General features: G+C 43.5%; 1 protein-coding gene across 3 annotated transcripts in view; it reads left to right on the top strand.

The window, feature by feature from the left end:
• Positions 1-13,528, top strand: part of LOC119464081 (ral GTPase-activating protein subunit beta-like) — a 45,376-nt gene that overhangs the window by 22,319 nt on the left and 9,529 nt on the right. For all 3 annotated transcript variants that reach the window (XM_037724912.2, XM_049656483.1, XM_049656484.1), the window contains 8 exons: positions 294-404; positions 2,509-2,698; positions 3,007-3,095; positions 5,061-5,185; positions 7,036-7,206; positions 9,653-9,725; positions 10,122-10,292; positions 12,960-13,098. In XM_037724912.2, coding sequence (XP_037580840.1) covers positions 294-404; positions 2,509-2,698; positions 3,007-3,095; positions 5,061-5,185; positions 7,036-7,206; positions 9,653-9,725; positions 10,122-10,292; positions 12,960-13,098 — 1,069 coding nt within the window. The remainder of the gene's footprint in view (positions 1-293; positions 405-2,508; positions 2,699-3,006; positions 3,096-5,060; positions 5,186-7,035; positions 7,207-9,652; positions 9,726-10,121; positions 10,293-12,959; positions 13,099-13,528) is intronic.

A 13,528-nucleotide genomic window follows, 5' to 3' on the forward strand; every position in this document is an offset into this window, starting at 1 on the left:
CTGATATGCAAGGTGTGCCAATATGAAATGGGCCACTGAATTGGCTCTAAAGCAGCAGTTACTGCACAAGTTCAGATCTTACTTGAGTGACTGTTGGGTAGCTAGCTTTCTTGTTGAACCACTTTCTCTTTGTATCACTTTGTGCTTGCTTGATTTTGCTGTTGAAACAACAACAGTTTACGATCTGGAAACACAAATTTCATGTTCCCCTTCATATTTGCCCTCACTGCATTATTCCATGCATTGTTGTACATGCCAAAAAAACATTTCTCACCATTTGTTGTATGTTACAGCCGAAGGTGTCTGATGTACCCCAGCTGAAAGCCGAAAAGGAGCTCAAACCTTCCTCCCTTCGTGTTCGAGATGCTGCCGAAGCTCTCTTGTCATGCATGATGGATCACGTGGTGAGGAAGCTGACTTCATTTCTTTTGAAGGCTAAGCATTCTTTGCCTCCTGCATGGTACTTTGCGGTGGGCAGGTAGATTCCTGTCTCATGCTGTTCTGGGCCTCCTATAGTAGGGAACTTCGAACTAGGGTTCCTCAGCGCAATAGCCCAATCTGTACCTATTAGACCACAGACACCTATATATTGTACTTCTCTCAGTGCTTGCATTGTAGTGCACGTTAAAGAACCTCAAGTGGTCAAGATTAATCCAGAGCCCTCCACTACAGCGTGGCTTCATAATCAGAACTGGTTTTGGCACGTAAAAACCCCAGAAGGAAGAAAAATAAGATTCCATCGCTGTCTGCACTTTGACACAATTGGTGCGTGCATCACATCACATAGTAGAAGTTTGCTTAAAGAAAGGAAAGAGCATGTGCTCAAGTGCCAGTTTTTGTTTAGTTAGAGGCACAAGAATGGAATGCACGATTAATTGTCAACCTTACCACTGTTCTTTGTGTGCATCATGTCGCATAGCAATGAGTTGCTTATAAAAGTCGCGACATGGCAGTTTCTCCCATTCTTTTCTCATGGCAGATATTTATTTATTAGATCCAACATTTGGGCGAGCAGTTAATGGTAGAAAAAAAAAACAGCTCGACTTTTTACAGCGAAGCTGTTTACCTCTTGCCCCCGTACGCATCCCCCGCATGCATTCCGTTGGGGGGTACCCTGGGCGGCTTGCGTACGCATCAGCGACAGGAATTGAGATGATACGATTGGACAGCATTATGCACGAGGCCTGCACTTTTGTGGTTATAACGTCACGCGCATTCATGGGTAGAGGGGTAAAGAGTGTGGCGACAGCGTTGCAGCAATGGAGACTGGTATGGGGAGAGGGGGAAAGGGTGTGGCGGGACGGCACCTGTGCACGTAGCCTGCGCTTCTGTGGTTATAAAGTCATGCGCGTCGGAGGTGCCAGCGCAGCTGCAGCAGCAGTTGTGGCAGATGCATGGGAGGTGCGGTGATGGCGGTGGCGCTTGTGTCGCCATAGTGTGGTGCCATATGGAAAAAATTTACGATTTCATAATGTGGTGCAGCCCCTTGTACATAGCCTAAACAGCTTCGCTGGTAATTCGTCTCCATATAATTGTTGTGCCCAGACGGAGACAGAGTGGACACACTCCTGCACTGAACTCGCAACTAAAGTTTTGTTGAAGCCGTAGCAAAATATATTTCTCCAATAATCACAGAAAAAAAGGTAATAAGCAAACATAACGTGAAGAGTAAAAGCACCCTTACATTTGAAACACTGCTTTAGCGTGCACATACTATCAACACGTTTGCCATTTGTCAAGAAAGGCTATTTCTCAACGAAAATATTTCTCAAATGGACAAACATTCCTGGAAAATTGCTGCGCTAAATGAGAAATCTGCTCCAGCCAGTTGTTTCTTCGGTCATTAGATTTCAACTTTTTCCTTTAAATGCAACAAACCTCCTCGAATTTGATGCAGTGTATGCTGAGCAAGCCAATTTCTTCGTTTCTATGTGCATAGAAATGTATAGCATGGGGTTCCTCTTGGCTGTGTTTCTGAGCTGGGGCTGTATTCTGTAGCAATTCAGTTTCTGAAGAATTCACTTTGGCGGCGTCACATTTGGGTGATCTGCTGACATAATGAGAACGAGAGGAAGGACAGAGGCCAATCGGCATGCAGGTTCTTTTCTGGATGTGAACGTCACAAACCAAGGGAAAACATAGCAAATTAGGAATGCTTCTTGCTCTGAACGCCGATCTCACCTGTGCACACAGCAAGCACAGGCTCTGCACATGGCACACGGCACCTTCGAATCACACCAGGGCGCCTCACGTCGCTTTGCTTTGTAGCAGACGACGGATTCGGTTTCCGCATGATTGACATGTGCATGACGTCATCATAATATGCGTGTATGCCCCGTGGTGATGGCGTCACCCAGGCGGTGATGTATCACTGCTCGCAAAGCGAATTCTTCGAAAATCGAAGCATTACAGAATACGACCCCTGGAGTGTCCATACAAATGTGTTAAAACAGATAAACCATTACCATTATTACTGTTAACCATTACTGCCACCATTGCCTGTCCCAGGGCTACTTCCCTAAGATGGCCGGTCCGGAGACATTGTCTTCCCTGCTTGATGAAGAGGCGCTGCTCAAGTTTGGGAACGCCGACGCCACGTCATCACTGCCGGAAGCCGTTGGCAAGCACTTTCGCTACTTCGTCTCGCAAAACTCCGCCGTTATCGCCGTGCTGGAACAAAACCTCGGCAATGATCAGGGTGAGTGTGCACAATTAAATCCGGAGCCTACCACTATGACGTCAGTCAAGCGACAGCACTTCTGACAAAACATATCTGGACATTGCGACTTCTCATGCACATACTGCCTCTTTCAGAAATCCACATGAAAAAGCATCAAAGTGTTGTCGCATTCAGTCACTTAAAAATCTGCTGGCAATAAAGAAATTTAAAATTTGGGTGGTATATTGTGGGACAACCTAGTCAGTGCACAGTAGCCCCACAAAACATGTTGTTTCTGAATTGAGCTCTTTGTTACATCGTTGCCTCATGAAATTATTGATATGCAGGTGCACTTCCAACCGTGACACTTTTGGTCAGGGTCCCTTTTGGGAGGCACGCGTGGACAATGCAGCTGCGTCATCTTCCACGCCACAAGGTAGGTTTTAACTGCCTTAGACTGTACCTTCCAAGTCATTACAACTGCAAATGTAGCATTTTTGTTATGTTAATTTATGCCTCTTTTCTTCTATTGTTGATTATGTAATTACTAATTATGAATTAGAACATTTCACATGACATGCTGCCACATTATTGCTGTTTTCTGCCATTGTAATATACTAGCAGGTGCTAAAGAATTAGTCTAGCTGAATTTCTTTTCTGTCAGGCTGCTTCACTTCTTGTGCTTTATTGCAATTTATCGAGCAAATTAGCAAATATAATAGATCCCATCAGATAACTGCAACCTGTAGCCTCTCACATGCTTCAAGATAATTTGAAAGAAGAATGCTGATAGAAGATAACAAAAAATAACACATTTGGCTTGCACTTAGAAGTATACTTTTATGTAGAAATATACGTTTATGTGAGGTTAGAGCATCCAAAGTTAGTTCTTACACCATTTGCTACCTCTGGGTGAAATTTATCGGCTCGTTATGAAAAAACGGTGTATAGCATGAAAAAATACTTTTATATTACAATATTTTAGTGGCACCCAAACTATTAATTGGCAGGGTAACCATCTCGCATCATTATGGCAGCCTTTAATTCAATCAGTATTTGCAGAGGTGACAACTGCAAACGTTTGCATCAGAATGGATGCAGCCGTGCAAGTTTCCTGGAGTGTTCGCCCACGTTGTAGACTCCCTGTGCAGCGCATTGTTTTCCGAGTCAGAGATGGCGACATGCCGTCATGTTCTTGTCAAGTGACTGCACATGACATGAAAATCATGATTTCTATCGCTTAGACGTCCCATTTGGATTTAGGAGCTCAAGTTTGGTATGTCATGATATCGTCACAAGCTAGAAGGGGCTAATACCATGGGGAAAGGAAGGAGCTAGGATGGGGCACTGTGCAACATGATTGGAGCCAAACATATAGGCCCAACACGTGATTGTCAAGTGCGGTAGGCCTCAGTGCTACTGCTGTGAAGGCAGAGCTACTGCAGGAAATCCGAACAAGTGTACATTGATTAAAAACTACTGGCAAACAAACATTCTCAGCCAGTAGCTGAGTCCCAGAGGTCACATGTTGAGCCGACTTTTCGAGGGAAACAGCAAAAGGAATGGTTCCGCAGAGAGTTGGCTTGCCAAGGCTGGCTGCGTTACGTTACTCCCTCCTAGTTTATTTCCTCCCCCCTATTTCCTCCCTCCCTCTAAGCTTTATTTGCCTTATCTGTAACCCGTTATGGACGGAGTGTTGCTGCAACACTCCAGAAAAAAACAAAAATCTTGCCGAGGTTCAGTGTTGAGTACAGAGTTTCCGACTAAATGTCCTCGGCCAACACTGAATGACAAGCAGCAAGCATCATTTGTTGATTTAAAGCCGGAACACTGGATGAGGAAAAAGTTTGGCATGTGGCCTGCTTTCCTTTGAAAGCACGGTCAGAGGAGACAGATTAATCCAAGGTCTCCGGCTGCAGTGATATCATATGTGTGATATAAAGAAAATGAAATGTACACCTATGGTTCACCTATGACGAGAGCTGTCTGTACAAGTTCCAAACGGCGCTATAGGTGCCTTGGGGTGAAGCCCACTTCCAGTGCTCTACCTGGTGTTGCCCACCTAGCGCTGTAATAGTTTATGCAAAATATATTTTTATTTTTGCTGATTATGCTTATTCTCAGTGTATCTATGTGTATTTATGTGGAAAAAAAAAATTTTCGCGGGCATTTACATGTCTTGTTTTTAAAGAGTTAAGGAGCAATTGCGAGTGCAACGCAACTAATTGTAATCAATATTTTTGGCTGCTTTCGCATATTCTTGTGGCTATGTTTTGAGTCGTGGGACCTGGCAACTCTGCTTGCTCTGAAGAACAATATGAAATGTGTACTTTTTGGTAGGTGGCCCAAGATTGTTTGTGTCACCTTCAACAGCTGATTTATTCACTGTGTGCGCGCGCAGTCTGGTGCTCGAAGTGCCGCTGTGAACCCAGGCAGGCCGATGCCCTGTTACGAACCAGCGGAGCGAACCAACCCGCCTCCGTCACTCTTTCCCGAAAGCATCGTCGAAATTCCCACCTGCGAAATGTAAGTCCTTCTGAGCGCATTAAAACTAGCTGGACTCTGAATCATCACTTATTCACCATTTGGCAACACTTTTGGTTTACTTTGAAAGAGAAACTAAAACAGCATCTAAGAAATTAAATAACAAAATCTAATTTTGGGGTTTATGTTTCAAAACCATGATCCGATTAGGAGGCACATCGTAGTAGGGGGACTCCAGATTAATTTTTACCACCTAGGGTTCTTTTATGTACACCTAAATCTAAGAGTACATGGGTGTTCTTGAATTTTGCCCCCATCAAAATAACTTGTGACCTACATGTGCTGCAAGGTTCGTGCTTCTTTATTTATCTTTGTTGACATACCTGTATTTATGTTCGAAATGTAGTACATGTCATCTGTCAGAGCTTTATTCTAAGATGCAAGGTAGTGTACGTTTTTCAAATGGTGAAAGAGGAGCGCAGTTTTATAACTCAGACAATTATTGTTGCGTATGTTTTTCAAATGGTGAAAGAGGAGCGCCAGTTTTATAACTCCGACAATTATTTTTGTGATAATGTGTTTGGTTGTATTTAATCTTTCGCAAAGTTTTGCGCTACTAAGCCCGAGGGTGCGGGATTGAATCCCGGCTGTGGCAACCGCATTTTGATGGTGAAAAGCAAATACACTGGTGAATCATGAATTGGGTGCATGCTGAAGGACCCCAGCTGGTCAAAATTAATCCGGAGTCTCTCACTATGGCATGCCTCATAATCAAATCGTCGTTTTGGCACATAAAACCCCAGAATTTTAACTAAAAAGTTTTTGTCAAGTTATATTTAACCTTAGAGCTGTATTTAATGAGCTTAGTTATAAATTTGTGGAACCAACAAAAAGAGGCATGCAAAGTTTCTGTATGAAAGGAAAAAATAATTTAACAGAAAGCACAAAAAAAAGAAAGAATATATAAACATCTGCATGTTTTTCTTTTTTGTTGTTTTTGTTATGCCTCATTTGTAGCCAACTTCAGTTGTCAAACCCGCTGGGATGACTCAGCAGCCATGGCATTCTGCTGCTAAACATGAGGTCAGGGGTTTGATTACCAGCCACAGGCCCACATTCCGCGGGGGACTGAATGCAAAAATGCTTGTAATGTTGTGTTTTGTGCGAACGTTAGACTCCGCAGTGATTGAAATTGATTTGGACTAATCCCACTACAATTTCTTTCATAGCCCTATGTTGCTTTGAAAGCTTAAACCCAATCAAATAAATTTTTTTTACATTCGAATTTGAATTAATTTTGCACACAATAGACATTTTGCAAAATACATCGTGTCTGAATGTCTAGCCAGTGGCTAGTTGAGATTCGTTCTAGTAAAAATAAAGAAGTGAGCATATGACACACTAAAACAATAAGTCGACATGAAAATTAGATAGTAATCCAAGCAAACTGATTCAGAAGGTGACAAAAGAAATCTAATGTGTGTTACAATACATAAACTTGTTTAAGCAACACATCCATATAAACTGTATATGGTGCATTGAACACTGTCGTGATGTAATAAGTTATTGGAACCTAACATGCATCTCACCATTATCAGAGCGTGCAACGAATAATATGTGCTTATAATAAATGTTGGCTATATAACAAATATTTTTGTGTCAGATGTAGCTTTGTTATAACAAGGCTCGGCTGTATAGCTAATGAAGGGAAGAAATTCTGTAATAGAAGTAAAGACAGAAGAGGAAAGGCAATAAGCTGCCGCATGCTTTCTTCTTTTTAACCTCCGTTTGTAGTTGACTTCAGTTAACTTGAGCTCGGGTATGCATGCTGTCCACATTGAGTGCTTCTTTTTTCATTCTTGAGTCATTTGCTTTCTTGTTCTCAATGCCAGCGACAAGAGCATACCAGACCCGACGTCACAGACGCTGACGCGCGATGAGGCCCAAATGTTGGGCTTCCTCGACCAGCAGGCCAAGGTCGAGAAAAGCATCTGCCGACGATGGGAAGAGGCCATGCTAGAGCAGGACTTCCCAGATCCGGCCACGGACTGCCACGCTCCTAGGTTTGTTTTTAGTCTGCTTGTACATGGCTTAAGGGAAAGGGTGTGCATGTGTCTGCCCATTGTCTGGTGCCTGTGAGCCATCACACCCATTGTAATGTCCTCGCTGATGTTGTATATGATGTCGCTGATAAATAGCTTTGTGGAGAAACCATGGACGATGATTGTCAGTGTAAGAGAAAAGCTGAATGCTTTATTAAGGTCTTGAATAAAGCTTCAAGAAAGCACTTTATCAAAGGAATGGTGCGCTTGGCGGCATATATTTGTTGCAGTGAGGATATTAGGTAGCATTTGTTGTGTCATTACATAATTCCATCAGGAATAGAGCCGTTAACCGGGACATTTATAGTGATAACAGAGTGGCACTTGGCTCACTTAGGAAGCATGAAAATGAAATAGCATTTTAATTGAATTCTGACCTGAGTGTACTATGCTTTTGGTTGACATCTTCAGCTTAGATTAATGCTGGTAAGGTCTGCTTACTATGCCTCGTTGTTGTGTCTCGTAGGGTGATTGTTTTGCCCAGGCATGATGATGCTGCCGTGCAAACTTGTGCAAGGGATAGCGCAGTGTGGTCCACTCTTAGTGAGGGCGCTGAATTAGTGTTTGGGCAATAGTTAAAGCACTTATCTGACATGAAGCCCCACAGGCAGGTATTTTGTCAGAAATGAAATCTTTCTAATGGAATTTAGTCGGTTTTTCCTTCTCCTTAATGTTAAAGGACGGCTTATGTTATACAGTGAACTTTTGTTAATTTGATTCCGGTTGATTAGCTTTTTCAGTGAATTCAATCCCGACCGAAGGTCCCGGCCGGTCCCCATGTATTTCTATGGGCCCAAACGTTTGTTATTTCGATCTTAAAATTGGCCTTCACCGGATAATTCAAAGTTGGCCCATTAGCATGCACGTGGCTGGCACTTATGGTGACCCCAATTGAGACCCCTTTAGTTGCAGTGTGTCTCGGTGGAGCTTAGGGTGCAGTGAATGCTTTGAACATACGTCATCAACCGTTGCAAACGCCTATTTTCGGCCAGCCCTAAGAAGATTTTCAAGCTGTAACCGTAGCTCACAATGACCGGTTATGGTATTTATCTGATTCTAACAAGAAAAAAATTTTTTTTCATTCAAATTGATCTGAAGATTGCCTGTGTGGTGCGATGGGATACGAAACCAAAACTGCCTTCGCAGTGTTTGCATGCTTCATCGCATAATACAAATGTACTGCAGCAAAGCTGACTTTAAGATCTGGGCGGTGAAGCTGACTTTAGAAAACCGGCCGCCATTGTGCAACACATTTTAAGCGAAGCTTTATAGGCTCACAAGTTTTGTCCGTGGTGGTGGTGGCGGTGTCACGCTGAAAAAGTGGGCCGATCCTGGCGATAGTGCAGAAAGGGTCCAAGCTCATTGGCACATACCAGGGACAAAAGAGAGGAGGAAAGAGAGAAAGAGAAAGAGAGAAAAAGAAAATCACCTCGAAGGTCAGAGAAACGAAGAAAGAGAGAGAAAGAAAGAAAGAGATATAGAAAGAGAGAAAAGGAGAAAAATAAAGAGAGAGAAAGAAAGATAGAGAGACAGAAAATCACCACGAAGGTCAGAAACACACATGACAAGCTTCGCTTACCCCCATTTTCTCGACAGGGGAAGGCTGGTGATTTTTTTCTTGCTAAAATCGTGTACGCGTTAGATTTCTTCGTTTAGGAGATTTAATATAATTTCTACATAATTTTTTTACTTTGAATACGTGGAAAGTGAGTGCGCGTTTGATTTGGGGGCTTGTTAAACAAGACTGGCAAATACAGTAAACGACCGGTTTTTCAGACCAGGACGGGCCTTTGTCCTGATCTCTCTCAAGAAATAAAATCTCAGGTTCACATGCTACAGCTGACACTGTATTGCAAATTATGGCCACTTACGTTTTGATGATTGCCCATCAACATCCACATGTACTTGCTCTCTCTCGCATTGTCATCCATGAATTATTACGACCTTATGACTTATGTACTGGATGCTACCTACTAACACCTTCTGACCATGTTCTGCTGACGCTGCCTGCCTACTCCTTACTTCTTTATGATCTATTCGTTTTGTCTGTTAAGTAGTTCAGCAGTAACACAGCTCCACAACAAGTACAGTTCAATGTGTAAACCACGTGATTAAATGCTGCACCTGATTTTCCATTCTTGGTGTCTTCGTTGCATTACATTACATTGCATTACAATCATTGCGAGGATGCATATCGTACAGGATTAGCCCATTCATGCCTTTGATAGTACTACCTCTGGGATCACCTCTGGCAGAAATTTTGCATTGACATAGCCAACAAAGGCTGGCGACTCTCATTTACAGTGCTATTTCATAAAAAATAACTAAGCAAGAATGTTAATGTTTAGCTGCAACCTTTTGAACTGCTAACGGTGTTAAAGCTTTTTTTTGTTTTTTGTCGTTTCAGTGTTTGTCAAGATTTCCAGACTGCCCGCCTGTTCCTGTCTCACCTGGGATTCCTCTGGGATGACGTCACAAAGGTATTGACACTGCGGCATCTCTGCCAACGTGTGTTAGCTCCTGTCACTGAACTTCTTTCAAGCTGTGTTGCACTTACTACCTTCAGCTTGAGCTGTCCTCCTGCTTGTAATGGAGCAGAACAAACCGTGTACTGCCCGCTTACACTCTGCATCAATATTGGCACATCAATACTAAGTGGGTACCAAGGGAAGGCAAGCACTGTTGAGGGTGGAAGAGAACTAGGTGGTGCGATGAAATTGGGAAACTCTCAGGCATAAGACGGGGTTATCTGGTACAGGAAAGCGGTAATTGGAGATAGCTGGGAGAGGCTTTCGTCCTGCAGTGGACATGAGCTAGGCTAATGTGATGATGATGACCAAGCTCTGCTGCTGTTCCTTTGGTGTGTTGGACCTCAGGTGGCGGGTACGGGAAACGGCCAGCCCCTGATGGCCCTGAACCAGAACCAGGCGGGGTTCTACAGTGCACTCGACAGCCTTGACCGCATCCCGTCACGCACCAATGACACCGTGTTCGTCTTCTATGTCAAGGAGGGTCAGGTGACCCCGCTCGAGATCCTCGGCAACGTGGTGAGTTTCTGTGATGTACTACTGCTCCATTTAAAAGAAAGAGTTTACCTTAGGAGCTCCTTCTTAAATACAGTAGAGTCCTGTTAATTTGACACCGGTTAATTTGATTCCGACTGTAGGTCCCGGCTGGCGCCCATGCATTTCTATGGGCCCAAGCTTTCGTTATTGCGATCGTAATATTGGCCTTTGCCCGATAATTTGAACTTGACTAGTCAGCACACAGGTGTCTGACCCCTATAGAGACCCCGATAGAAACTTCTTTAGTGACAGTGTCTTTCTTGGCGCAGGTTAGGGGACCAGTGAAGGCATTCAACACACATCACCTCTTGTCGAAAATGCCTTCTCTTGGCCCATCCGAGGAAGATTTTGAAGCAGTAACCGTAGCTCGCAATGTCTGATTACAGTATTTGCCTGATTTTAATACGTCACTCCTTTTTTTTTAATACACAATTGGGCCGAAAATTGTCAGCGCGGTGCAACCGGGCACAAAACCAAAACCACCTTTGCAATGGTCGTGTGCTTTACCGCATAACTTGGATGTACTGCGGCGAAGCTCACTTAAAAAACTGTGTGGCGAAGCTGATTTTAGGAAAGCGGCTGCCATTGAGCAACAATTTTTCTAGCTAAAAGAAATATGCAGATCCCACGTACTGTGAGAATCGACGTAAGCGAAGCTTTCTATGCTTCTTGCTTCGACTGACGATAATTAGCGGTGATGTTGACGGTGAATGTGTAATTTCTTCGGCATTTAGTCCAATACGAGAGTGGCGAGTTGATGTTAAATGTTACCTTGCATGCACCACTTCTGTTTGTCTGCGTAGTACACAGAACACACAGGGAGATGTGTTTTCTTGAGGCTTTGTTGCGCGCCATTGTTCATAATATCTGAGAGTGTCGATCATTATCGTTGCCTCACATGGCACATCGCATCGTGGCAGAAGTGTTAAACTTTAATGGAATTATGGGGCTGTACATGCCAAAACCATGATCGGATTATGAGGCACGCCATAGTGGTAGACTCCGGATTAATTTTCACACCCTGGTGTTCATTAACGTGCACTTAAATCTAAATGCGCTGGCGTTTTCGTACTTCGCTTCCGTCGAATTGCAGCTGCCACGGTTGGGACTGAACCCGTGACCTCAAGCAATGCCATAGCCATCAAGCTACTGCAGTGGATACAGAAGTGTAGATTTGACGTGTGACCGCTTCCGTAGTGTCCCCTAGACACTACGGTGTTATAGTGCAGCTAATGCGAATAATGGAAACAGATCTCGAAGGCCATTCTTTTTTGTACTGTGAGCACTGGAACTTTTGCATGGCCACTAAAAATCAGTCATACAATAAAATCTGGCCCAGACGCCGCTGCATCTGTACAGAAGTAGCCTTTTGAAACACAGTAGTCAAGGTGCATGTTACAATTGCGGGTAATAAGTTTTCCATTTGCGTCCGTGAAAAAACGGGTGCATGGTACAGTTGGGGGTGCATTAGAATTGAGTGAATACAGCACATGGCAACAGTGAAATCATTTTGCTTGGCATCCACTGCTCCGATTTTGATGAGATTTGTTACATTCAGGAGAAGAAAATAAAATCTACTGACCCTGTAGAAAGATTTTTTATTTAGGCTGTCAATTTCGTTTTTACAACAGCTGTTGAATATTGCAAAATTAAAAAGGAAAACTGAGGCATCAAGCTTTTAACTCGTCACTTGGCAATAGACTGTGATATCAGAATTTTGCTTACTGCACTTATTGAGACATGCAAAGTGGATAAAATTGATGGTATTATACAGTGCTGAAATATACCGCTATTTTGCAAAGTGCTCTTGCAAAAGCCTCGTAAACGTTACAATGATTTTATGTAAACTGTTCACGGAATATGACAAATCAGTTGTGCAGAAGTCTGCACAAGGTGGAGGAAGGTTTATGAAACACACAATCCGTATAGGTTTCCATTATAACTTAGTGCTACAGTCAAGGTGGGTGACAATTTTCTATTTCAGGGAGCTATAAATGTTTACTGCATCACGTTTGTTTATGGGAAAAATTGGAAAGGGAGCTAAACCAGTTTACCACCTGCTTTGCTCTCAGAGGATTGCACTTACCGTTTCCTCTTTTTTAAAGCAGTAGCTTTCTTTGACTGTTCCTCCCACTTTGTGATTTGTACGTTTTTGTCCATTAATGGGCCAACTTGGGTCACTGGGTTTTGAACTCGGGGCTCCTAGCACAGAAGCCCAGTGCTCTAACCATCAAGTCACAGACTTGATGGTTCCGCCTGGAAAGGTGGAATAAAACACCTTTACGAATTTCCCTCGTGCAAGGTGGCACATTAGCCCATGTTGCAAAGCAACAATTTACTTATACAAAGTGAGCGCGCACATCTGCTAGCTGATGATGGAAATAGAATGTGGGGGACCCGTTTGTTGCCGAGATATGCTGTGCGTCTCCCATCGTACTGTGGTGCTTTGGCACATTTGTATAAGGTTAAGCACATCGTGTCTTGTGATTCAGCATGTTTTAATGCCAGAAAAAGTTCTGCTGTTTTTTTGCAAGGCCCATCATGTGCATCTGTGAAATCGGCGGCAAATTTCTTGCCGTAATGCGCACTCTTAAGCAAAGATATTAACCCAAGGTTGGTCTTGCCGGGATTTTTTTTTCTTTAATGCAGACGAGCAGCCGAAACGTGCACCCCCAGTTCCTGGAGTTCCTGCGGTCCTTGGGCTGGCCGGTGGATGTGGGAATGCACACTGGCTGGACTGGCAACGTAGCCACGTCGTGGCGAGTCACCAGTGGGGATTTCAACATTGGTGAGGCATGGTTTTCGACCATTTCACCTTTCTGTGCAACAAAAAGCAACAAAGCCCCTGTGGTGCAACAAAGCCCCTGTGCTAAATGAGACAGAGGTTGCGCACGTGCATCGAAAGATCGGTCAGTCCAAAAAAAAAAAAAAAAAATGAATGTATACCTTTTACTTCCCCAAGAACTCAAATCACCGTGCGCACCTCCGAAATAGCTCTGAAGGCCTGCTCGTACACTTATTAGGCATATTAGTGCTCGTACTTTGACCGGAGACAGCGGATGCACGCGTGCATAATTAGGGAATACAAATAGTGTCCCGTAACCGTTGCCTCTTTTTACTCTTAGTATGCGTCACCGCAATACATTGCATAGGCTTCACCGCATAACACCCCATATTGCGGCGAAGCTGACTTTTCAAAACCGGCAATATCCAATGCG

This window comes from Dermacentor silvarum, chromosome 9, assembly GCF_013339745.2.
Source record: "Dermacentor silvarum isolate Dsil-2018 chromosome 9, BIME_Dsil_1.4, whole genome shotgun sequence".
Taxonomy (NCBI): domain Eukaryota; kingdom Metazoa; phylum Arthropoda; class Arachnida; order Ixodida; family Ixodidae; genus Dermacentor; species Dermacentor silvarum.